Source organism: Dendrobates tinctorius, unplaced genomic scaffold, assembly GCF_039654945.1.
Source record: "Dendrobates tinctorius isolate UK_male_01 unplaced genomic scaffold, ASM3965494v1 ptg000046l, whole genome shotgun sequence".
Taxonomy (NCBI): Eukaryota; Metazoa; Chordata; class Amphibia; order Anura; family Dendrobatidae; genus Dendrobates; species Dendrobates tinctorius.
Window position 1 is genome coordinate 47,293,513 of NW_027361714.1, and position 25,566 is coordinate 47,319,078.

At 42.8% G+C, this 25,566-nt stretch overlaps 2 protein-coding genes across 4 annotated transcripts in view; both read left to right on the forward strand.

Moving 5' to 3' along the window:
• PEX7 (peroxisomal biogenesis factor 7) overlaps window positions 1-25,566 on the forward strand; it is a 350,516-nt gene that overhangs the window by 95,749 nt on the left and 229,201 nt on the right. For all 3 annotated transcript variants that reach the window (XM_073575890.1, XM_073575893.1, XM_073575892.1), the window contains one exon: window positions 25,246-25,352. In XM_073575890.1, the coding sequence (XP_073431991.1) occupies window positions 25,246-25,352 (107 nt within the window). The remainder of the gene's footprint in view (window positions 1-25,245; window positions 25,353-25,566) is intronic.
• LOC141089462 (uncharacterized) lies at window positions 2,654-7,059 on the forward strand. The gene is made up of 2 exons (XM_073575894.1): window positions 2,654-2,707; window positions 4,193-7,059. Exon 2 carries the CDS (start codon window positions 4,802-4,804, stop codon window positions 5,453-5,455), a length of 654 nt encoding a protein of 217 aa, XP_073431995.1. The 5' UTR covers window positions 2,654-2,707; window positions 4,193-4,801; the 3' UTR covers window positions 5,456-7,059.

Here is a 25,566-nt window from a genome sequence, read left to right on the forward strand (position 1 = left end):
AACCAAGTGAAAAAGCCCCAGATGTGTTAAATTAGACCATCCAAAACCTGGACTTGAAGTAAGTGAGCAACCATCCCACTCAGCTCCTTCAACCCGGATCCATAATCCATGCCCATTAAAACACCTCTCAGCACTAAGTGCGCTGGAGCCTGCTTCTCCGGGTCCTACATCACCGAGGCTTGTCATCTTGGTGACACATACCTCCCATCCACTACCTGTCCAGCTGCCACCTTACAATATATATATTATTTACTATGGCAACCTGTTGGCACCCCGCAATCACTAGCTGTGATCCTTGGTATAAGATTCATCCATTGCATCCAGAGAAGTAACACCTGCATTGCACAGCGTTAAAAAAAACTACCTTTTTACCCAACTCCTAAATGCAAAAATGTACTCTTAAACTCAAAAGATTAAGTATCAGATCCAAACTTAACAAACTGATACAGAACCAGACCCAAGGTCATAATATTAGTACTGAGCAGAACCAAGCTCAGTATAGGTGTAAAGTACCAGAACCAAACACAGTAGAGAAGTATAATACCGAAAACAATCTCGGTCCATAGTACAGTAGCCCAAGTTAACTGTATACATAATAGAATCATAGAATCATAGAATCGTAGAGTTGGAAGGGACCTCCTGGGCCATCTGGTCCAACCCCCTGCTCAAAGCAGGATTCGCTAAATCATCCCAGTCAGATGATGGACAAGTCTGTATGATGGACAAGTCTGGTCGCAAGTTTTTCTTCAGCTGTCATGTTATCCTCTTAATGTTTCGTGATGTACCATTATGTTATGCTGCGAGACAGGGTGTTTGGAACGGGATCAGGAGCTGAACGCGCTCCACGCAGCGCAGATGCCGGCTATATTTCACAGCTGGCATCTGCCTTCAACATCATAGATCGGCGTTGCTGCTAATTTCTGCTGTTAACCTATTAAATATGGCTGTCAATGACAGCGGCATTTGTGTGCCACAATTCATTCCACAAGTGTTCGTTCAGGCACTCCCCCAGATGGACTCGCCTGGACTAGCCTGCATCTCAGTAGAGTTTAATGGACTTTTGTGCTCAACTTAAAAAGACTGCCACTTATGAAACATGCTACATAGATCACAAAAACACTGTAAAATAGAATCCCATTTTCCGTGGTTTCAGATGGCATCCGCGACAGAGCCACTAATGCATGGCCCGAAAATGTAATGTGTACCGTTCCTAACTGATATTCTTCTATAATATATTTGTTTTATTACTTTAGAGGACTTCAGGTAGTTTTACTAGTTAGTCTCCTATTATATTAATTGTCCTTTGTGTTTTGCACCTATTACTACATTGATTTCTCTACATTTGGTTTAATACATGTTTTAATCTATAAATTATAATTAAGACTATCGCTAGTTGTGAGGGTTTTTTTTTTATTTAAAGCCATTCATAGACTGATGTCACAGGTAATTTCAGAGCTGATAAGATAAGCCAGGAGCCAGAGAGGATGTGTTTCCGCAGTAGAGAACCTGATCAATGTCTCGCTAACAAAGAAACTCCGGTCATCTGGAAAATGTGATTAAAGAAATGACATAAATAACAGAGGCCTGGTGCTTGAAAAGGATTCTGTGAGTCATTGTGCTGTTCCAGCAGAATCCCTCTTTACTACCTGGAAATCAAAGTGCCTCATAGTCAAGAACACACAATTTTTTCTGAATCCAGCTTCCGTGTTCAGTTCCTCCACCACTGTCCATGAGCATAATGAATTATGCATAAGAGATTTTACATATTTGCTTCCCAATAACATTTCCTTTCAATGCTTATATTTTTATCATGTGATTTTTAAGTTTTTTTTTGTTTGATCTCACTGGTCAACACACAAAAATTCAGCAAAGGTAATATGTCTGTTTTATGGAATTTGATGTGCTGATTCCAATAATATGCTTAATTTTGCTCTATTACATAAATTTCAGAGATAGAAGTATTTTTGTTATTCCTTTATTTCTACATTTTCAATGTATGTGGAGTCGGAGTTTTGGAGTTGGTATAAAATGGACCGACTCCTAAAATCTACTATATAATTGTCTAATTCTTTCTGTCTGTCTGTAACGGAAATCCCGCGTCGCGCCCGACTAGAATTAGAACAAAAAACAGTGATATATTCACCTTCCGAAGGCCCCCGGACTCTTTCCTTGCTCTCACCATGCGCCCGGCTTCTTCCGGTCCCAGTAATGCTTTGCGCGAAAGACCGCTGATGACGTTGCTCTCTCGCGATAGTGACGTCATCTCTGGTCCTTCGCGCTAAGCATTACTGGGACCGGAAGATGCCGGGAGCATGGAAAGGAGATCGGGGGCCGTTGAAAGTTGAGTATTTCTCTCTGTTTGTAACGGAAATCCTGCGTGCAGAGCACTGTGCCCTCCCGATGCGAGAGCATCGGGACTCCATCTTTTATATAATAAATAGGGTACAGTAGTTAAGTGCAGCTTGTGGGGAATATTCTTTTCATGAGAATTTGGGAAAGTTATGACATATCCTATAAATGTCTGTCCTATTCCTGATCTAAGGTCTAGACTTTTAGCTGAGATGAATCTGTTCTGCAGTGTATGTTCATGATAAGTAGTGAAGCTCCTCCTCTACAGATGAGGGGAAAAAAATAACAAACACACGGAAGAAAAGCCTGCATTAATCTCAGAACTTCTGGAGTGAACAGGAAAGCAGGATTAAAGAAGGTAATAAAGCTTAACTAAACTTTCAATAAACTGTGCATAAATCAGTAGTCTAGTATATGTTGTCTCTCTGTATGTTTGATGTTTTAGTTTGTCTTTCCTCTTAGCTTATGTTTGGAGAAATTAGCTGCTCTGATGACTCATATACACTAGACATAGAAAACATTTTTTCCCTTATATTCTAACATCTCAAATTTGGAAATACACTAACAGGATCGATGAGTACATATATATTTGTGTGTGTGTGTTCTGGAATGTACCGTATATACTCGAGTATAAGCCGACCCCCCCTAATTTTGCCACAAAAATCTTGGAAAACTTATTGACTCGTGTATAAGCCGAGGGTGCACAGTGAGTGGCCTCAGTTATCTGCAGTGTGTGGCCCCAGTTATGATGCACAGTGAGTGGCCCAAGTTATGATGCACAGTGAGTGGCCCCAGTTATGCTGCACAGTGAGTGGCCCCAGTTATGCTGCACAGTGAGTGGCCCCAGTTATGATGCACAGTGAGTGGCCCCAGTTATGCTGCACAGTGAGTGGCCCCAGCTTTTCTGCACAGTGAGTGGCCCCAGCTTTTCTGCACAGTGAGTGGCCCCAGCTTTTCTGCACAGTGAGTGGCCCCAGCTTTTCTGCACAGTGAGTGGCCCCAGCTTTTCTGCACAGTGAGTGGCCCCATCATGTTGCTGCTGCCGCTGCCTCCCTTACAAAAAAAAACAAAAACCTGTATACTCACCTCAGTCGCTGCCCCCTGCTCATCAGCGTTGCGCTCTGCAGTGACTGTGCAGGCAGAGAGCGATAGCGCCCTCTGACCTGAATGTCACTGCAGAGGACGCAAGACAGCAGAGCGCAGGGACAGTTGAATATGCCTCCCAACCCCCCCTTCATACTCATCGGGTCCTGGCGCTTGTCTCTGCAGCTCCCCTGCTTGTTGTTCCATGTTGTCGGTGCTGCTCTCTTCCTGATTCAGCGGTCACGTGGTACCCGCTCATTAAATATGCGCATATTTAATGAGCGGGTACCATTTGACAGCTGAAGCAGGAAGAGAGCAGCGCCGACAGCATGGAACAAGCAGGGGAGCTGCAGAGAAGGGTGAGTATGATCTGACACCCCCGCTCCCCCTTCCCCGGCCGACCCCCGGTATATGACTCGTGTATAAGCCGAGAAGGGGACTTTCAGCCCAAAAAAATGGGCTGAAAATCTCGGCTTATACACGAGTATATACGGTAATTCAGCACAAACATGCTCCCTCCCTCGTCCCCTCTTCGTAGACCGAAGAAATTTGATGTGAAGCATTTAGTGAGCTGTACCCTGCTGAGACAAGCCTTGACATTGAAAGTTCAGAGTAAAGCTATGTAACAACACATTTTACCAACTTTATACTTATCTGTCCTATTGATTTATGCAAAGATTGTTTTATTTCTATCCCAAATTATACAGTGCATGATTCCCTATTCTTGCAGCAATTACAATATACTTTATTTTTTTTACAGGACCAAATTATTTTGAGAGCGAATTTACATAATTACAAAATGTCTGAGAAGCATCTTATGAAGTCAGCTGTATTTGAGCATTTCACAGTGACTCAAGATAATAAACATTTTGTGTGTCAGTATATGTGACCCAGATGAAAACAAATGCTGCGATGCCAAAATCAGTGCATACTCAGGCATTGGTAAAAATGCTCCTTCAAGAGCTTCCAATCTAAAAAGACATTTACAACGCTGCCACCCAGAAGTTTACAAAGCTGTGACTGAAAAAGATCACTGCAGCACCAAGAAACCAGAGCCCTCCACTTCCCGCCAGGCAAAGGAGGAGGAAAGAGCATCTCAAACGTCAGTTACAAGATATTTTGTAAGTGACAAAGTTACTGTAACAATGACAGCAGATGTGTTTAAAAGACAGATCATCCAGCTTGTTGTGAAGGACAGTGTACCATTATTATTTGCACGACCAGCTTTCACAGTTCTTAATGGAGAAATAGCTCGCCAACTTGGTGTTTCTCTGGAAACAAATTAGAAAATTATTGATTGAAGAAGCCCTTAGCCAATAGGAAAATCTTAAAAAGACTCTCAAGAGACGCTTTGTATTTTTTAAAATGGATGCCTGCACACGTCAGAGTGAACTATTTTGCTATCAATGTTCGATATGTTTGTGACAACAATAAAATTGTTACTAAGACACTGGTAGTAAAAGATACTAAAGCTCATCACAGCAGCCAGTTTCTCCAGACCTTAGTGGAAAAAGTTCTGCAAGATTATGTACTCAAAAAAGAACAGGTTCTTGCTATTGTAACTGATAATGCTTCAAACATGATAAGTACAATTAAACTGATGGATGAGAATAATGAAGGTGAACAGCTGCTAGAAGAATATTTCACATTCAGTATGTTGGAGATGGAAGGCCACAGTCCTGTTTCCATAACAGAGGAACAAACGGATATTACTACAGAAGAACAGCAAAATGATTCTTTACAATTAGATGATCTTGTTGACGCTGCTTCACACCTCTTCCCTATTCATCACATGCGCTGTGTTGTGCACACACTGCAGCTGGCAATAACAGATTGTCTGCAAGAGGGACATGCTGGAATTCTGATTAGCAAAGTGAGGAAATCGGCTATTGCTGCCAGAGCCCCTAAAATTGATTCCATCTTGAAGAGACGTGCTGGAAAAGGGGCAATTGTGGATCAAGCCACTCAGTGGGGCAGCACCTATTTAATGATTGAGCGATTGTTTGAGCTGAAACCCTTGTAGATATGGCCAACCCTCAGGTAACACTACATGAAGGTCTATGGACACAGGTGGCTGAATTGAAGGAATTGCTTCATCACCCATTTACAGTGACTAAAAAGTTACAAGCTGAGACGTTAACTGCTGGTATTTTTATAAAGGAGTGGAAGAACTTGGTTTTTTTTTTTGCCTGTCCCAAAGAGGAGATTTAATCCCAGATGGAATTGCTGCTTCAATGAAACAGAGAGACTCTGCTTTTAGAAAATAAAATTCTGGCAGCTGTTTGTGGACCCGAGTCATCGTATATTGCTGGATGATCAACAGCTTACTAAAGGAAAAGAAGGGTAGCAGTTAGGATGAGTAGGCAAGAGGACTCAGGTCTTGCCAGTGCTGCTGCTGCCATTCCTTCATCCTCATCAGATGAGGAGTTTGATTTTGAAATGTATTTGGATAACATGGACCAGGCAAAACAATGCCGCAGGGAAAAAGAATCCACTCTCATAGAAAACAGATTGACCATATTTCAGCAAAATTTTTCACTTGCTCTCAAAGAGGTAGAAGAGTTTAATCGTTCATCAAAACTGACTGTGCACGAGGCAATTCCTTTATACCCTGAAATTGTTTGAGATGTTGCCCATGTGGTTACAGCTTTGCCACCAACCCAAGTTAGTGTAGAGAGGTTGTTCTCTAGCCTTAAAATAATTAGGTCAGATTTGAGGTAATCTATGAAGGAGGATCTGATGGAGGCGATACGATTTCTCAGAACAAATTCATAGACTGCACAAATGCTATTCAGTGCGTTTTTGTTGAAAACTGTTTTTTCCACTTACTGCATAGTGTATAATAAACTGTAAATATGCAAAAGTATTTTTGTTCTAAAGTTGTTTACCAATAGATATATTTTATGTTATATCTAAATGGCTTGATTATTGTATCGTAATAATGATTTTGATATTACCATTTTACTACAGTAAATTTATCACTTAAACATGAGCCATGTATGAGGGAAGTCGGAGGTCGAGTCTGTGTCATGGGAATTGAGGAGTCGGAGGTTTGGCTTACCGACTCCATGGCCCAACTTTTTCCTATGTTCCCATTTCTTTGCTTGTCTTACTTGTGAATTTTATTACAGGGACAACATCAGTAAAGGTTTTACTGCATTTTATGGGAAGGAGTATTGACAGTGCAGTCAACCATTAACTGCTTCTCGGAAAGTCACATGTTATGGGGAGGAGCTAACTGTTATGAGGGCTGAGATTTGAGTCAGTCAAAAAGGATGGTGATGGGATCAAGGACTGGTATGTGAGACACTGACAGGAGACAGGCCTCTACAGGAATCTGAGCCCTGGCACAGGGAGATAGAAGGGAAAGCAGTTGATAGCTGTCGTTGTGAGAGTATTTTCACTGCATTTCTGGGAAGGCAAGTCGCCTCAGTGATGAAAACCGCTCAGCCACTGAGGTGTAACTGAGTGAGGGTCTCCACAGAGAGAGAACCTGAAAGCAGCCAATATCACACAGAGAAACTGCCTGTCTGCAAATGTTCATCTGTAAGGAATAGGTTGACCTATTTACCTCACAACTGTATATAGATAACTACCAGATTACCTCCAGTAAAATCAGGTCTAAATACCAGCTGCCTCTGTCATCTCTGGGGAAAAATGTACATATAGTCGTTCGGCTCATCACGTTTTTTTTTTTTTTTAGTTTGTCACAACCATTGAACTGAACTTACTGTTTGATCTGCTTTCAAGGAGAAAAATTCCCACAACAGTGTATCTATCATCCAAACAGATTCTGCTATGTGTGTGGTTCTTTTACACCAGAAGGCCAAGTACGTTTAATCTCTCATGATATTAAAAAGATGTTCCGGATGTACTTTAAGTGTTCACTTGGTGATCAAGACAAAAGCATAAGATGAATTACCCTGATCTTGAATCTGCGATTAGGCCAGTTCCACATGATGATACCTTGCCAGTTCCTCTACCACCGTTGTCTGGATTGGATGAGAATGAAGTAGAATATCAAGACTATGGCGCTGAAGATATTGGTGAAGACATGGAGACCTCAAGTCGAGTATGTACCTGATGGAGCAGCCAGAATGCTTTAAGGTACTGTCACACTAAGCGATGCACCAGCGATCCCGACCAGCGATATGACGCTGTCAGGATCGCTGGTGCATCGCTAAGTGGTCGCTAGTGAGCCGCCACACAGGCAGATCTCACCAGCGACATCGCAGGGGACGGGGGTCGCTACTTACCTGTCAGACTAGGTGATCCTGCGTCCTCCCGCCTTTCCACGCGTCGCTCGTCTCTCCACAGGCAGCACCGCAGGAAGCTGACGAGAAACGGTCCAGGACGTTCTCGCGCGATCAGCGATAATCAGCGAGGGGAGCGGGTCGTAGGTAAGTATCACACACAGCGATATCGCTAGCAATATCGCTATAACATCACAAGTTGTAGCGATTATTGCTAGAGATATCGCTTAGTGTGACAGGCCCTTTACTCAACATGAATTAAATCATCTCATCAGAGACCTTTCATTGTCAAAAGATAACGCTGAACTTCTTGCATCTAAGTTGAAAGCGAAGAATCTTCTTCATGATGATGTCAAAGTGTGTTATTACCGAAACAGAAGTGACACTTTAACACAATATTTCACAGTTTATGGACCAGTGGTGTACTGTAACAATGTGAATGGCCTCTTTGAAGACCTGAATCAAGAGTATTTTGTTGCAGATTGGCGATTGTTTAATGACTCATCCCAGATAAGTTTGAAAGCAGTGTTGCTTCACCATGGAAATATGAAACACAGTCCCTATTGCTCACTGATGTCATCTAAAGGAAAGTTATGAAAATCTGCAGTTGTTTTGGATACTATACAATGTAAGCACCATCACTGGAATATCTGTGGAGATTTGAAATTGATTGGTCTGCCAATGGGAACGCAAGGAGGTTTCACAACATATTGTTGCTTCTTGTGTTTATGGGACAGTAGAAATACAGTAGAGCATTATGTTCGTCGTGATTGGGGACAGAGAAACATCTATGCTCCAGGTAGAGACAATGTTCAGCATAATCCTTTTAGTTGCTCCAACAAAAATCTTTCTTACTCCAGTAAGTTATAAAGTTGGGATTGATTAAAAACTTTGTGAAAGTCATGACAAAGACAAATTCACAAGGGTTCCAGTACATTTCACAGAAATTCTCCAGCATTTCACCAGGAAAACTGAAGGAAGGGGCATTTATTGGTCCTCAGATCAGAGCGCTTAGGAGAGATGATGTGTTTGAAGGAACTCTAAATCAGGGTTAGAGTTGGGGGCCTTGAGGACTAGAGTTGGGGAACCCTGCTCTAAATGATAAGGAATTGAAATCTTGTAAAAGCTTCAAGTGGATCTGTGAAAACTTCTTAGGAAAACAAAAATCTCCAGAATACGTTGAAGGTGTTGAGGAACCGCTAAATGCATACCAGTGTCTTGGATGTTGCATGTCTCTGAAAATGCACTTTTTGCATTCACATTTAGTTTTCTTCCCTCAAAATCTTGGGGATGTAAGCGATGAGCAAGGCGATCTGTTTCACCAGGACATTAAAGTAATGGAACACTGGAATGACTCAATGATGGCAGATTACTGCTCGATGTTATATAGGGACAACCCTGAAAAATCATATCAATGACAATCTAATTTCAAGCACTTTAATTTCTGCTCATATACTGGTTTCTACTTTGCATGTGAAATTATTTTGGTTCAATAAAAACTGTTTTGTAAGGTGAAGCATTTATTTCTGATATCTAGATTACTGCTTTCTTAGTGTCGCCAGTATATTTCCTATACATTATAATAATAATGCTGCTCCATGAAAACTATACATGCTACAGAAAAACTATATGCATTTTTGAAATCAGGACAAAAAGATGATACAGAAAAGTACAAAGTCACCTGCGATTACGAAAAAAATTTTTTTTTGAAGACCTGTGAATAATTAGTTATCATTAGTGAGGGGCTCTGGGAAGAAGGGGAGCAAAAAATGAAAATGCAAAATCAAAAATACTTCTGGTCGTTAAGGCTGGTTTCACATTTGCGTTTTTTAGCGCTGGAAAAAAACGCATATGTGCGCATGCGTTTTCCCCCCTATATTTAACATGGGTGCGCATACCTGCGCGCTTGTAAGCGCATGTATGCGATTTTCATGCGCTGCGTTTTTTTGGGGTGTGCGTTTGTATTTTCCAGACGCAGCATGTTGCATTTTTTGGCCCTGCAAAAAAGCGCATGCGCACATATGCGCACGTTTTGCGCTAAAAATGGCCATTATAGCCTATGGATGCGCATATGTGCGCACTGGCATGCTCATGTATGCGTTTTTTTGCATATGCGTTTTTTTTTTTTAACCATGGAATTTAGGGGTTTGGGTTAGAGTCAGGGTTAGTTAAGGGGGTTTAGGGTTAGGGTCAGGGTCAGGGTCAGGGTCAGGGTTAGGGTTGGGGTTTGGGTCAGGGTTAGGGTTAAGTATGGTTTGGTTAAGGGTTAGGGTCAGGGTTAGGGTCAGGATTAGGGTTAAGTATGGTTTGGTTAGGGTTAGGGTCAGGGTTAGGGTCAGGGTTAGGGTTAAGTATGGTTTTGTTAAGGATTAGGGTCAGGGTTAGGGTCAGGATTAGGGTTAAGTATGGTTTGGTTAAGGGTTAGGGTCAGGGTTAGGGTTAGGGTCAGGGTTAGGGTTAGGGTCAGGGTTAGGGTTAAGTATGATTTTGTTAAGGGTTAGGGTCAGGGTTAGGGTCAGGATTAGGGTTAAGTATGGTTTTGTTAAGGGTTAGGGTCAGGGTTAGGGTTAGGGTCAGGGTTAGGGTCAGGATTAGGGTTAAGTATGGTTTGGTTAAGGGTTAGGGTCAGGGTTAGGGTTAGGGTTAGGGTCAGGGTTAGGGTTAAGTATGGTTTTGTTAAGGGTTAGGGTTAGGGTTAGGGTTAGGGTCAGGGTTAGGGTTAGGGTCAGGGTTAGGGTCAGGGTTAGGGTTAGGGTTAGGGTTAGTTAGGGTTTAGGGTTTGGGTTAGGGTTAAGTATGATTTGGTTAAGGGTTAGGGTCAGGGTTAGGGTTAGGGTCAGGGTTAGGGTTAGTAAAGTCATGGTTTGGGTAGTGTGAGGGGCCACCTAAAAATGTTGGAAAAAAACGCAAACGCGGTAAAAACGCACTAAAAACGCATACAAACGCATAAAAACGCTGCGTTTTTTTCATGAATGCTCATAAAAATGCTTGAAAAAAACGCAGCAGTTGTATGCTTTTGTATGCGTTTTTTCAATGCGTTTTTTTGCGGGAAAAACGCGCTGCAAAAAAGAGCAAGTGTGAAACTAGCCTAAGAGGTTAAAAAGAAAAGTTTGTGAAATTTGACTCACGGTAATAGTAAGTACATGGTAAGCAAGCGATGCGTCCTTCTGCCTACTGATTGCCCAGTTTCTCCCCAGTTACAGTAATACCTGTCAGTCACCTGGAGGCTGAGCGAAGCCTGCATATTATGCACTCAATGTAACGCCTTACTGCAGCACAGTATAATATGAAAGTTCTCAAAAACGACTTTACATTAGCTTCCAAGTGACTCCGTGAGGGCCCCAATGAAGGACATGACGCTTTTTCTGGAACATTGTTGAAAGGGTTACAGATAGATACTTCCATTTAATTCATCTTTACAGTGTAACATTCCTCTATTTACTTTAACGATTGCAACTGTGAAAAGGTATTTCTGATCGTCTCGCTCAGATAGCCCTTTACACTTTTAAATATCATCACTTACAATATTAGTAGTCTAAGCACTCAAACAAACAGTAGGCTTGAGGGTGCTTTAATCTAAAGTACAATATCAGCAAAAGGCACACTATCTCCAGTATGCTTAGTGTTGTGCCTCTGGCAGGAGCCTGGCTTCAGTTAAGTAATGTGTAGAAGAATTAAATGCAGTGAACTGAAATCTTTCAATCTGGATGCTCGTGTCACTTGTGTTTCTCCCCAAAATTATCCATTGAAAACTGCTATTTGTGCCTATCCATAATTATACATTCTTAATTTTGTTATCATATTAAGTGTAATAATGTAATATGCAGTTTGAGTAACTGTGAATGTTACAGCAAATGTGTGTTACAAGTTCATGCGGTAGACTTGTAGTTAGTAGTTACTATTTTTTTTTTAAGAGTTTCATAGCTATTTTTACTAATATAGTCTTGTTTTCAGCCACAATTTGTAACAATATATGTAGAATTCTAATACAGCTTATAGTCTGGGTACCAGTGAAACAACAATATACTGACTGGTATCTATTCTAATCTGTCTACTTAGAAGTCATATACTATAGTATGACATGGCAGACGTGCAAGTGCTAAACGCCATCATCCTATACAAAAAGCAGAGCTGCATCATATTACAAATTGTAAAAAATCACTGACAGCAAAGACAAAGGAAAGTCCACTATATAACCTTTATGTATCTGTTAAATCTGCTCACTTTTTAAGCATGAAAATGATCAGGAGTAGATTTATCGTATCTTTTTGAGCAGTTTTGCATATCTATGACCCTTGTGTAACCTGCAAGAAAGGTCACTTACATTCCGGTACTATTCTGCTATATACACTGCTCAAGCAAAATTAAAGGGAACACTAAAATACCACATCCTAGATATCACGGAAATATTCCAGTTGCAAATCTTTATTCATTGCGTAGTGTAATGCGTTGAGAACAATAAAACATAAAAATGATCAATGTAAATCAAAATTAATATCCCATGGAGGTCTGGATTTGGAATGATACTCAAAATCAAAGCGGAAAATCAAATTACAGGTTGGAATGCCTCAAGACAAATAAATGATGCTCAGTAGTGTGTGTGTGGCCCCCACGTGCCTGTGTGACCTCCCTATATCGCCTTGGCATGGTCCTGATGAGGCGGATGTTCTCATGAGGGTTCCTCTCCCACATCTGGATTAAAGCATCATTCAGCTACATGACAGTTTGTGATGCAGCGTGGCGTTGGTGGATGGAACGAGACATGATGTCCCAGATGTCGTTGATTGGGTTCAGGTCTGGGTAACGGGCAGGCTAGTCCATACAATCAACTCCATAATGCTGCTGACACACTTCAGCCACATGAGGCCTAGCATTGTCATGCATCAGAAGGAACCCAGGGCCCAGTGCACCTGCATGTGGCCACACAATGGGTCCAAAGATCTCATCCTGGTACCTAATGGATGTCAGGGTACCTCTGGCTAGCACATGGAGAGCTGTATGGCCCTCCAAAGAAATGCCTCCACACTCCTTTAAGTAGCCACTGCCAAAACTGTTCATGCTAGAGGATGTTGAATGCAGAACGTCCTCCACTGTGTCTCCAGACTGTCACGTCTGTCACATGTGCTCAGTGTGAACATGCTCATCTGTGAAGAGCACAGGGTGCCAATGTTGAATTTGGCAATCTTGGTGTTCTCTAGCTAATATCAATCACCGTGTACGGTGCTGGACTGTAAGCACAACACCCACTTGTGGATGTCGGGTCCTCATACCACCATCATGGAGTCTGTTTCCGACAGTTTGAGCAGACACATGGATGTTAGTGGCCTCCTGGAGGTCATTTTGCAGGGCTCTGGCACTACAGCTCATGTTCCTACTTGCACAAAAGAAGGAGGTATCAGTCCTGCTGCTGGGTTGTTTCCCTCCTATGACCCCCTCCACATTTGCTGGTGTACTAGCCATTCTCCTTGTATCTGCTCCATGCTCTGGACACTGCTGACAGGCACAGCTACCCTTTTTGCCATAGCTCACAATGATGTGCCATCCTGGATGAGCTGCGCTACCTGAGTAACTTCTGTGGATTTTACATTAGACACCGCCTCATGCTACTGTACCTCTAGGGTGAGAGCAATGAAAAAAATGCTAAAGTGACCAAAATAGCCAAAAAAGGATGAGAACAGAGAAAAGGTCTGTGGTCACCACTTGCAGAACCACTCCTTTATAGGGGTTGTTTTGCTAATTGCCTATAATTCCTACCTATTGTCTGTTCCATTTGCACAACAGCAAAAGACAGGAGAAATTGATTCACAATCAGTGTTCCTTCATAACTGGACAGGTTGATTTCAGAGAAGTGTAATTGACTTGGAGTTACATTGTGTTGTTTAAGTGTTCCTTTTATTTTTTGAGTAGTGTATATCAGCATGAAAATCTGCAGTTTTTTCTTTCTAACACCTTCAAGACATATCAGCTTCATGGTTTCTCAGTACCTCCTTCTATGACCGAGTTTGGAGTCCTTCCGCTTTGGAGAACTCAGCCTGTCCTTGTATTGCATTGACAACTGTATATTTGAATGACAACAATGTGTTACTACATTTATAGAAATCCAGATTGCAAAAATGTAGAAAGAATGGCACACACTGGGTAAAGTAGTCAAAGCTTTATTATAAAGCATGTGAACGGGTGCTGGAAAGGAGCAACGACGATCGTTTCGCGTGGAGAAGGCGCTTCCACAGGTCACTATGAGAGTCAAAATGAGAAAACAAATCCAGAAAATCACCTTGTCTGATTTGTCAATATTTAGTTTGCAAATTATGGTGGATAAGTATTTGGTCACCTAAAACATGCAAGATTTCTAGCTCTCACAGACCTATAACTGCTTCTTTAAGAGGCTTCTCTGTCCTCCACTCATTACCTGTAGGAATGTCACCTCTTTGAACTTATCAGTATTAAAGACACCTGTCCACAACCTCAAACAGTCACTCTCCAAACTCCACTATGATGAAGACCAAAGAGCTGTCGAAAGACACCAGAACCAAAATTGTAGCTCTGCACCAGGCTGGGAAGACTGAATCTGCAATAGGCAAGCAGCTTTGTGTGATGAAATCAACTGTCGGAGCAATAATAAGAAAATGGAAGACATAAAAGATCACTGATAATCCCCCTCGATCTGGGGCTCCACGCAAGATCTCACCCCGTCAGGTCAAAATTATCACAAGAATGGTGAGCAAAAATCACAGAATCACACGGGGGGACCTAGTGAATGACCTGCATAGAGCTATGACCACCATAACAAAGGCTACCATGAGTAACACACTACGCCGCCAGGGACTCAGATCATGCAGTGCCAGACGTGTCCCCCTGCTAAGGCCAGTACATGCCTGGGCCCATCTGAAGTTTGCTAGAGAGCCATTGGATTATGCACTGCGAGTCACGTGACCACAGGTCCTGTTGGTCATGTGACAGAAGGTCCTGAAGCTACAATGAAGTGCCTGAATGAGCAGCTCCTGCCTTGCGCCCTCGCTGGAGGAGAATCTCGGCACAAACACAGGAAGAGCCACGGGGTGAGTTAAGTGTTCGTTATTTTATCATGTGCTTGCCAGCAGGGGGGAATATAGGGATGGAAGGCCATGTGCATGCCAGAAGGGGGGAATATAGGGACGGGGGGCTGTGTGCATGCCAGCAGGGAGAATAGAGGGATGGGGGGGCTATGTGCATGCCTGCAAGGGGGAATATAGGGACGAGGGGGCCCTTGTGCTTGCCAGCAGGGGGGAATATAGGGACGAGGGGGCCGTGTGAATGCCAGCAGGGGGGAATATAGGGACAGGGGGCGTGTGCATGCTAGCAGGGGGGCATATAGAGAGAAGGGGGCCATGTGCGTGCCAGCAGGGGGGCATATAGAGAGAGGGGGGCCATATGAGTGCCAGCAGGGTGGCATATAGTGACTGGGGGGCCATATCCAGGATGGGATGGGGTAGCTATGTGCCAGCACAAGAAGGCTATGTGCCAGCACAAGAAGGCAATGTGCCAGGATGGGGGATATGTAGATAACAAGATGAGGGACATATATATGATTTGAAAGACGGACACTGGCATTATAAGACACCTCCATTTAACATAAAAAAAAAAATTTTCTCTTCACCAAATTTAGGGGTGCGTCTTATAAAGCGAAAAATACATCTTTACTGTATCTTAATAAGACATACTCCATTGAGGTGGCCTTTTTCAAAGAGTGGGCAGAAAAAAGCCTTTACTTACACACACAAATTGTATGACTCATTGTGAATTTGCCAAAAGACAGGAGAGTCTCCAAATGTGTAGAGGAAGGTGCTGTGGTCAGATGAAACCAAAATTAAACTTTTTGGCCACCAAGGTAAACGTTACGTCTGGCGCCAAACTAACAGCTCATCACCCCAAGAACACCATCCCCATAGTGAAACACGGTGGTGTCAGCATCATGCTCTGGGGATGTTTTTTGGCAGCAGGTACAGGGAAAATGGTCCTAGTTGAGGGGAAGCTGGATGGTGTGAAAATACCAGGATATTCTTGGGTAACACCTTTTTCAGTCTGTCAGTGATTTGATACTGGAACCCAAATCAAACTACTAAAGCAACACTCGAGTGGTTTATGAGGAAACATGTAAATGTTTTGGAGTGACCTAGACAAAGCTCAGGCCTTAAACCAATTGAGAATCTGGTAAGAGGTGGAGATTTATGTTCATCTAACTTAAACCATCTAACTTAAAGGAGCAGTTTTGCCTTTTGGAACAGGCAAAAAATAACAGTGGCAAGCTCATAGAGACTTATCCAAGGCGACTTGGAGCTGTAATTGCTGCAAAAATGGGCTCTACAAAGTACTGACTTTAGGGGGTGAATAGTTATGCACACTGAAGTTTCAGTTATTTTGTCCTATTTGTTGTTTGTTTTACAATAGAAAGTAGCTGTATCTTTGGAACCGTATGTCTAATTAAAAAAAAAGACAAAGACTTAATACTCGGAAGCAGCGGGAATGAAATAACAGCAAAAACTAGAAAACTTAATTATTTCCACTGATCATTTTCAATACTTTATTTTATTTTTCAATCATTATTTAACTTTTTGTTGGAAACACATCGGGTCTCTTTCTAAAAAAAACAAACAATACAGATGCTTTTTTATGTATTTATTCACCTCGTCCTTTGAAATGGCTAGCATTCTGTAGACTGCGTCTACTTTCCTTACAAACTACCCTACTTTTGTTCTTCCTTTGAATGTAAAACTTTGTGATCCGAGCTTCCAATAATAGTAAATGTTTAGTAATTGCTGAATGTGGCAATTCCTGTACATTGTATGGATTGCTGCACACCTAAAACAAGCTTCCACTCTGTTACTGATTGTCGCTCTTTCCTCTCCAGCGATATCTTCTTTCTTTTTCTTCCACCCACCCATGTGGAGCACTTTGAGTAATTCCAAACCGTTTTGTTCACGAGCGTGCTTGAACAGCTGCAGTGAACGTATGCAAAAATAACAGGATGAAAACAAGTTATGATTAGCAAGACATTATTTTCACAGTGGAAATAATAGAACAATCAAGTTTTAAGGATAGATAAATATGCATGAGGGTGGTTGTTGACATTATACAATATGTTGAGTCTTTTACAAGAGTCTACCATTAGTCTTTCATCTGCTCATTATAGGACATTGAAAATACTTCCTTTTTTTTGGCAGATATAATTATTAGAGATTTTCTCTGCCACCTTTGACTTTGTGTTATCTGAAAGTAAAAAAAAAAAAAAATCAGCTCATTGCATAACAGTAGCAACAAAAGCTAGGGGAATCTTAAAGCAATACATATGGAAGCTGCATAAGCAGTTACCTAAAGGAATGACTAATTTGGGTCTATAGTTTTTATGCAGACCATTTGTCTTCATGGCTACAGATTAGAGACCCCTGACTCTGCAGTCATATTACCTTCCATTTGCTCATTTCTTTTCCAAAAAATTAATTCCCAAAGGAAATAGAATTTCTAGAATTCTTTTCTTACTTTTGGCCCTGCAAATACTCTTACTATTTCTCTTATTCATTCTCGTCTCGACTATTGTAACTCTCTTCTAATCGGTCTTCCTCTTACAAAACTCTCCCCTCTCCAATCTGTCTTGAATGCTGCAGCCAGGATCTTATTCCTCGCCAATTGTTACACCGACGCCTCTACCTTGTGCCAGTCATTACACTGGCTACCAATCCACTCCAGAATCCAGTGCAAACTTATTACCCTCACCCACAAAGCTCTACATGGCTCAGCACCACCCTACATCTCCTCCTTTGTTTTAGTATACCACCCTACCCGAACCCTCCGTTCTGCTGATGACTTGAGGTTAGCATCCTCAATAATCAGAACCTAGCACTCTCATCTCCAAGACTATACACGTGCTGCGCCAATTCTTTGGAATGCACTTCCAAGGTCAATAAGATTAGTCCCCAATAGAGTTGAGCGACTTTTGGTTTTTTAGGGTCGCGTTTCGTTTCGTGAAACCCGACTTTTCCAAAAGTCGGGTCGAGCAAGATCGTCCGATTATAGGGAAAAGTCGGGGTCCTACCGAAACACGAAACCCAATGTAAGTCAATGGGGAATAAAAGTCGGCAGTGAGAGGAGGACAGGAAACACACCAACAGTGCCCATTTGAATGCCAAAAGCATCAATTCTTCTTACTTAAGCTTGTCAACCTTAATTAACTTCATAATACAAGTTACGCACTGAAAAATGGGGGTTATTTGGCTACAGTTGTGGGGGGGAGGGCTGGCTCCAGGTTTTCATGTGCCCTGGGCGAAAGAGCGCCCCTTTAACACATACCACAACTCATCATGCTCCGATACGGCAGAGAAATAGCGGTATAGTACAATGAAAAATACTTCACTTTTTACATCTCATGACGAGGCCCATCTATTTCTCCATACAGAATCATTGGTCCCATATAATGTTTGAAACAGTATATGATGAGCTCCACATAATGCTACAGTATATGTTGGTCCCCATGGATGAAGCTCCACTGTCTTATGGGCCCAAATAATGCTCCAAACATAATGGGCCCCATTTCTAATGCTCTAGTGTATAATGGGCCCTGTAAATGCTGCTCCAGTGTCTGATGTCCACCTTTGGAATGTTCCAGTGTATGGTGGGCCCCATCTATCATTCTCCAGAGTATAGTGCTCCCCAAAAATTGCTGTCCCAACATTGAAAACAATCAAATAAGTCTCCTCGCTAGGGAATCCCTGTACTTGTCTGGACTCCTCGTCGTCCCCATCTTCCATCTCACTGCACAGTATTTCAACTTTGCAAGTGCTGTGATCCTGAGCAAGCAGGGGGGGCCCACTCGTTGGCGACGGCACTGGCACAGGGCCCCTGATAGTACGGTGGTGTGTCTGATGGCGGGTGGGCCGAACCTGCACTTTCATCTGCAGCTTCCTCTTTGTCACCGTGTAAGATGGAACTGTATATGGGAAGGGTAACCTGAGTTTCATCAGGGTCAGATTCAGGCCGTGTAGCGTGCGAGGGGAATGTAGTGGTCTGGGTCAATGTACCAGCAGATTCATCGAGCAGTGGCTGGGCATCAGTGCACTTGTGTCGCCCCCAGGAGTACGGTCGCCACAGTGGCATTACCTTCTTCCTAGGGAGTGTGATGTCATGCTTGGGAGCAACGAACGATCTCTCTAGCAGGTTAACTGATTGGGCGGCGTTATTCCCACGAGTCATGACCCTCCAAACAGCGTTCATGAAGGCAAAGTGTTTGTTTTACGTGGGCAGTATGGTTGCAAAGCTGAACCTTAAAGGAATGTCCAGAAGGGCACCACCAGGAGTGGAGCCTACGGTGAAATTCGACTCCACCTGGGAAACCTCAACCATGCCAGCTACAGAACAGATGCACACATTGCAAGCTTAATTCCGTTAACGAACGAGACTCCGTCATGCCCCGCGGTCCGAGTCCGGCTTACTAGAGGGACACGTGAGGCTCTGGCACATGAGATTGGCCAATAACTGGTGTGTCATGCCCTTACATGTCCGTGGCTGCATGTGCGCTACACTGAAAAGGCCAGCGTTTGTCGCTTACAGGTGCAGATAACCCGCTGAACAACATTAGTGATGGGGATCACTGATTACAATTATTACCTGCGAACAATAATTTCCCAGTAAGTGCAGGTCAACCGCAGTTCCGGAATTAGGCCTAACCGTCATTCCTGAAAAAATGAAAAACTTACGTATGCAAACCACAGGTGCTGTAGCTTGCTTAACAGCTCGCCAGCCGTTCTCACGCCCAGTATGGATTACACGTGATTGCACAAAGGTGAGAAAGGGTACCGTATCCCCAGATAACATGTATGGATAGCGTACACATTCAAAATATATGTCTATACATCAGGAGGCAGGCTCAGACGGTGTTAGGCCCAGTATGGATTGCACGTGATTGCACAAAGGTGAGAAAGGGTACCGTATCCCCAGATAACATGTATGGATAGTGTACACATTCAAAATATATGTCTATACATCAGGAGGCAGGCTCAGACGGTGTTAGGCCCAGTATGGATTGCACGTGATTGCACAAAGGTGAGAAAGGGTACCGTATCCCCAGATAACATGTATGGATAGCGCACACATTCAAAATATATGTCTATACATCAGGAGGCAGGCTCAAACGGTGTCAGGCACAGTATGGATTTGATGGCCCAGACTACACAGCGGAGGAGCAGGGAGAGGTAAAGATTGCAAATGCTGGGGCCCTGCCCAAGCAAGGGGGGCCCACTCGTGGGCGTCGGTACTGGCACTGGGCCCCTCATAGTACGGCGGTGTGTCTGACGGCGGGTGTGCACCACCACCGTCAGAGACACTTGATTGCACTATGAGGGACCCTGTGCCAGTGCCCGCGCCCAAGAGTCGGCCTACCCACCTGTCCAGGGCAACGGCACTCGCACGGTGTCGTGCGCTAGGTGGTGACCCCGGCCATGGGGGGGGGAGGCAGCACAGTTAGGGAGTTTTAGAAAGTGGCATATGTTGATGTTGGACATTCAGCTGATGCAAAAGGTGAAATAGAAGGCAGCCCAACAACCAACACCACTGATACACCACAATATAGCCTCCCCTTGCACTGCACACACAGTGACTGATGTGTTGTACAGGCACAATCGCTAGCAGCAGAAGCAGTTTTTTTTTCTTCTTCCCTGCCTAACACTCTCCCTACAGAATCAGCAGCAACCTCTCCCTATGCTAAGATCGTGAGAAGTAAGATGGCGGTCGGCGTGCACGCTTTTTTATACCCCCTGTGAGGCCCACCAAAGCAAGCCAATCACTTGCATGCCCTTCTGAAAGATGGTGGTGACCCGTGCCTATGTCATCACGTTGCCCACAGTGTCCGTGGATCCTGATTGGCTGAAAAAGAGCGCAAAACAAACTTTTGAAACGCGACTTTGGCGCGTAAGTCGCCGACCCCGTGGCCGACCTCATCCTAGGGTCGGGTTTCGTTTCATGAAACCTGACTTTGCCAAAAGTCGGCGACTTTTGAAATTTTTCGACCCGTTTCGCTCAACTCTAGTCCCCAATCCCCACAATTTTAAGCGTGCCCTGAAAACGCATTTATTCAGACTGGCCTATCGCCTCAACGCTTTAACCTAATCTATCCCTGTGTGGCACAGCCAAAAGTTTTACCATAACCAGGTTCCCCGCATCATGTTCCCACATGCCTTATGCATCCATTAGCCCTCTGTGTCTGTACTGTTGCACACTTAACATCAGGGCAATTGTTACCGCCCACCTTTCGTGTCTACCTTTTTCCTCATAGATTGTAAGCTTGCGAGCAGGGCCCTCATTCCTCTTGGTATCTGTTATGATCTATGTGATTATTGTTATGCTGTAATGTCTGTTGTCTGTACAAGTCCCCTCTGAAATGTAAAATGCTGCGGAATATGTCGGCATTATAGAAATAAAATTTATTATTATTATATTAATAGAATGCAATGTTTTAAAGGGAATCTGTCACCCCTTTTCTTGACTATGAGCTGCCGGCACCGCCATCAGGGGCTTATCTACAGCATTCTGTAATACTGTAGATAAGCCCCCGATATAACCTGAAAGAGAAGAAAAAGGCGTTATATTATACTCACCGGGGGGCGGTCCGGTCTTGGTCCGATGGGTGTTGCGGTCCGGCGCCTCCCATCTTCCCACCTCTCCCAGTGCCTGCGCCCTGCAGGACTCTGCTCTGCCCTCAATAGGGCAAAGCAGTGCACCTGCGCTGGAACTACGACAGGCAGCAAAGAAGAGGACGTCACCGTTAGAAGATGGGAGGCGCCGGACCAGACGGCGACACCCATCGGACCAGACCGAACGCCGGGGTGAGTATAATCTAACTTTTTTCTTATCCTTCTGGTTACATCGGGGGCTTATCTACAGCATTACAGAAAGCTGTAGATAAGCCCCTGATGGCAGTGCCGGCAGCTCATAGTCGAAAAAAGGGGTGACAGATTCCCTTTTACCCCTTTCTGCCATCGGATGGAATAGTACGTCCGATGGCAGCACCCCCACTTAGATGTGGGCTCCGACGGTGAGCCCGCATCAAAGCCGGTACATCAGCTGTTTTTAATTTTGTTTTTTTTTGGCCGCCGTGACATTGCATTAAAATGCAATAACGGGCGATCAAAAGATTGTATCTGCACAGATATGGTATCATTGAAAACATCAGCTTGGAACACAAAAAATAAGCCCTCACCCGACCCAAGATCACGAAAAATGGAGGTCTCGGAAAATGGCGCAAATTTTTTTTTTTTTTTTTTTTTTTTTTTTTTTTAGCAAACATTGGAATTTTTTTTCACCACTTAGATAAAACTGAACCTAGACATGTTTGGTGTCTATGAACTCGTAATGACCTGGAGAATCATAATGGCAGGTCAGTTTTAGCATTTAGTGAGCACTTTTTTTGCAATTTCACCGCACTTGGAATTTTTTTCTCATTTTCTGTTACACAACATGGTAAAATCAATGGTATTGTTCAAAAGTACAACCCGTCCCGCAAAAAACAAGCCCTCACATGGCCATATTAACGGAAAAATAAAAAAACCTTATGGCTCTGGGATGAAGGGGAGCGAAAAACGAAAACACAAAACTGAAAAAAGCTACTTTCATTAAGGGGTTAAAGCACCACTCCAGCGTTTTTTCCCCTATTGCACTTCTGTAGTGGTGCTTTAAATGTAATTCCTTTGGCCACTTGTCTCATACCCGCCTGCCGCCATCTTCGTCGTTTTCCATCGTCTCTCCGGTGAACATTGACCTGCCCTGCCGACAGCTCCAGTGTTTCATGGAGTGCATTGGAGTTCACTTTTCAATACAACTGTAAGAGAGCCTCGATCTGTCTCTCACAGACTTGCATTGAACTCGTGATGTAATGTTTGACTTCCGGCCAGTCAGAAGTTATGGGCACTATGGGCGCTGTGGGACCAGAGCGGTGTTGGTAAAAGGTACAGCCGCTGGAAGGTGAGTATAAGAATGGGGGCAGGGGGCCTTCAGTTAAAGAGCCTCTCCTGCGCTGAAAAATAAGAACCACTGGAGTGATACTTTAACTACAGAAATAATTTTCTTAAGGAGGTACATGGTTGTACTTGGGGGGGATACTGGCAGAATATGGTTGGATATTTTTTCATCATTACTATTAACAAATCTCCCTGCATAACTAGACCGAAAGGAGCTCTGCTGTGTTAGGAAAACTTAGAAGTGATATAAGATAGATAGAAGCTATATGAAAAGCTATGTAAGATAATCAGTGGGTGTGTAGATCATTTCATTACAAACCCCGACAGCTAGCATTTCTAACTAGTGCTGCAGAGTCTTATTTGCTGTCAATTTTTCGTGTTATTGGTAACTAATGTACCAACTCAGACTCCTAAAATATATAATTTTTTAGGTACAGTAATTCAATGCGGTATGTGTAGAAAATCTTTTCATATGAATTCGGGAAAGTTCTGAATTGTCCTATAAATGCCTGTTCTGTTCTTGATCTAAGGATCTTGGCTTTTAGTTTAGATGAATCTGTGCTGCACTTTATTTACATGCTCAGTAGTAAAGCTTCTCCTCTACAGATTAGACGAAAAAGACACTGGGAAGGAATACCTGCACTCATCTCAGAACTGCTAGAGTGAACAGGAACATTTTTATTTTATATTCTATCATAATGGTGGTGAAAAGCCTGATGTGACCATTTTACTACAGTAAATTTATCTCTTAAACAAAAGCCATGTATGAGAGAGTCTGAGTCAGGGAAACTGAGGAGTCGGAGGTTTGGCTTACCGAATCCACAGACAGCCCTGTTTCCAACCCTGCCATAGTTGTACATGTTTGGCTTTGTCTAGTGTACATGTGTTCTCAATGGGGAGAGGGGACAGCTCTGGGGTGGATTATCTGTTATGACTATAAAGGATCAGATATGTTGAATTCAAGAACATAAGCTAAATATGGCCCAGCTCAATCCAGTGATTGAATTCAGTTTCCTTATTAAAGATTTATTTAAATGCAATATAGTGCGGGATAATTTCAGTGTTTTGAGCAATTTGTGCACCAGTAGCTCCTCTGTGGGATCGGACAAGACATGTATACTGTACTCCACATTTATTAACTATTGGGCACCCATGAATCACTGGTTTATTGGTTGTCCTTCCTTAGACCACTATTGATAGACCCGAGTATTGCATATCAGGAATGCACCATAAAACCATTGTTTTAGAGAAGACCGGCCTTAGTTGTCTAGCCATAACAATTTGGCATATGTAACATTCAAACATATCCTTGCGCTCACCTATTTTTCCTGCTGTCGACAAATCAAGATCAAGTATTAACTGTATACTTGCTGCTTGGTATACAATCAGTTTAGTGGGTGAGGTTAATGCACAGCTCATCATTCTGAGCTCTGCTAAACCTGCCGCAGAGAATCTGTGATTCTACCACAACAGCCCAGTAAACTAAGTGACCTATCACTGGAATCTACTGTCTGCCCCTATATCACGCTGCGATCAGATTACGTATGAAAACCTTGTGACAGATTCCCTATAATGTTATGGCTGGTCGGTGTATTTATTTGTCTAATGGAAATATTCCTAAAGACAGATGTGTATGTTCTAACAGAAAACAGCTGCAGGTGAATGTATCTCAGTTTACAACATGATAAATCTTTCATCAAAATAAAAAGGCTTTCAAAATAAATTGGATTAAGAAATCAGTTTTCCTTAGAAACTAAAGAATGTTATTCAGAGCCTTAGTGTAATGTAAAAGTAGCGTTTCTCCCTACTCCCTCATCTCCATCCATTAGATGTTTTATCTAGTAATAATAGTATTCAATCATTTAACCATTTAATCATTTTTTAAAATGTGATATTTGTAGCTCTTGGCTTTTTATCTGGAGGACCAGCTTGCCCATGCGTTACATAGACCGTTGATTTTATTAGGAATGTGTAATGCTAAATTTCACCTGTGGTGGTGGTGTTGGGATTTTTTACAGGTTTCCCTACCAGGGAGCCTCAAGCAGCGGGGACAGGTTATACCCAACTTACAATGAAAGAGCAATTCTAACAAATATTCTCAAAAGCAGACTAAGTCGGTTGTCTTTTGTCTCACTGTTTCTCTGCCCACCATACATTTTCCATGTTTGTGTAAATTACTCTCACTATTCTTTTTACACTATGACTTATTAGTTTTTCTTTCCTGTGTCGCAGTGCAATAAGTGGTGAAACATTGCACATCAGTCATCAGCTACAACTTTAACTCATAGTTGCATTTAAAGGGGTTGTCTACCATTAGGGAAGCCCTTTTTAAGTGCTACAGTGCACCAGATAAAAGAGCCACATGCTTACGTACTAGACCGATATATCTCCTGAGAAGTTAGCATTGGATATCACAGCGCTGACATTACAGGCATGCGGTCTGTGTGCGAGGGGAGTTATGTCATTTTTATTTGGTGCAAACTGTGATACTGTAATACTTGCCCATGCACAAAACCTTAATCTTGTAACATTTCAAGTGTTACCCTGTCCCTCATTAAAATAACTCATTCTGATTGTAGGAGACCAGACTCTGAGAATATGGGACGTGAAAACGCCTGCATCTAAACTTGTCATCCCCGCTCACCAAGCTGAGATTTTAAGTTGCGATTGGTGCAAATATGATGAGGTAAGACAGACTTAACCTGCGTTATTACTGGAATGGTAAGCTCACCATGTCCCTGTGAGTGAAAATGCTTAATTCATTAATTCTGAGCTACATTTACCTACACTCAACAAAAGTTGCAAAGGAAACCTTTGTGACATGATTAAAAAGTAGTATTACATTTCAAAATGGCTGCTAGCGGAGGAATATGTGACCAGACCTATTAGCCTGGTCCAAT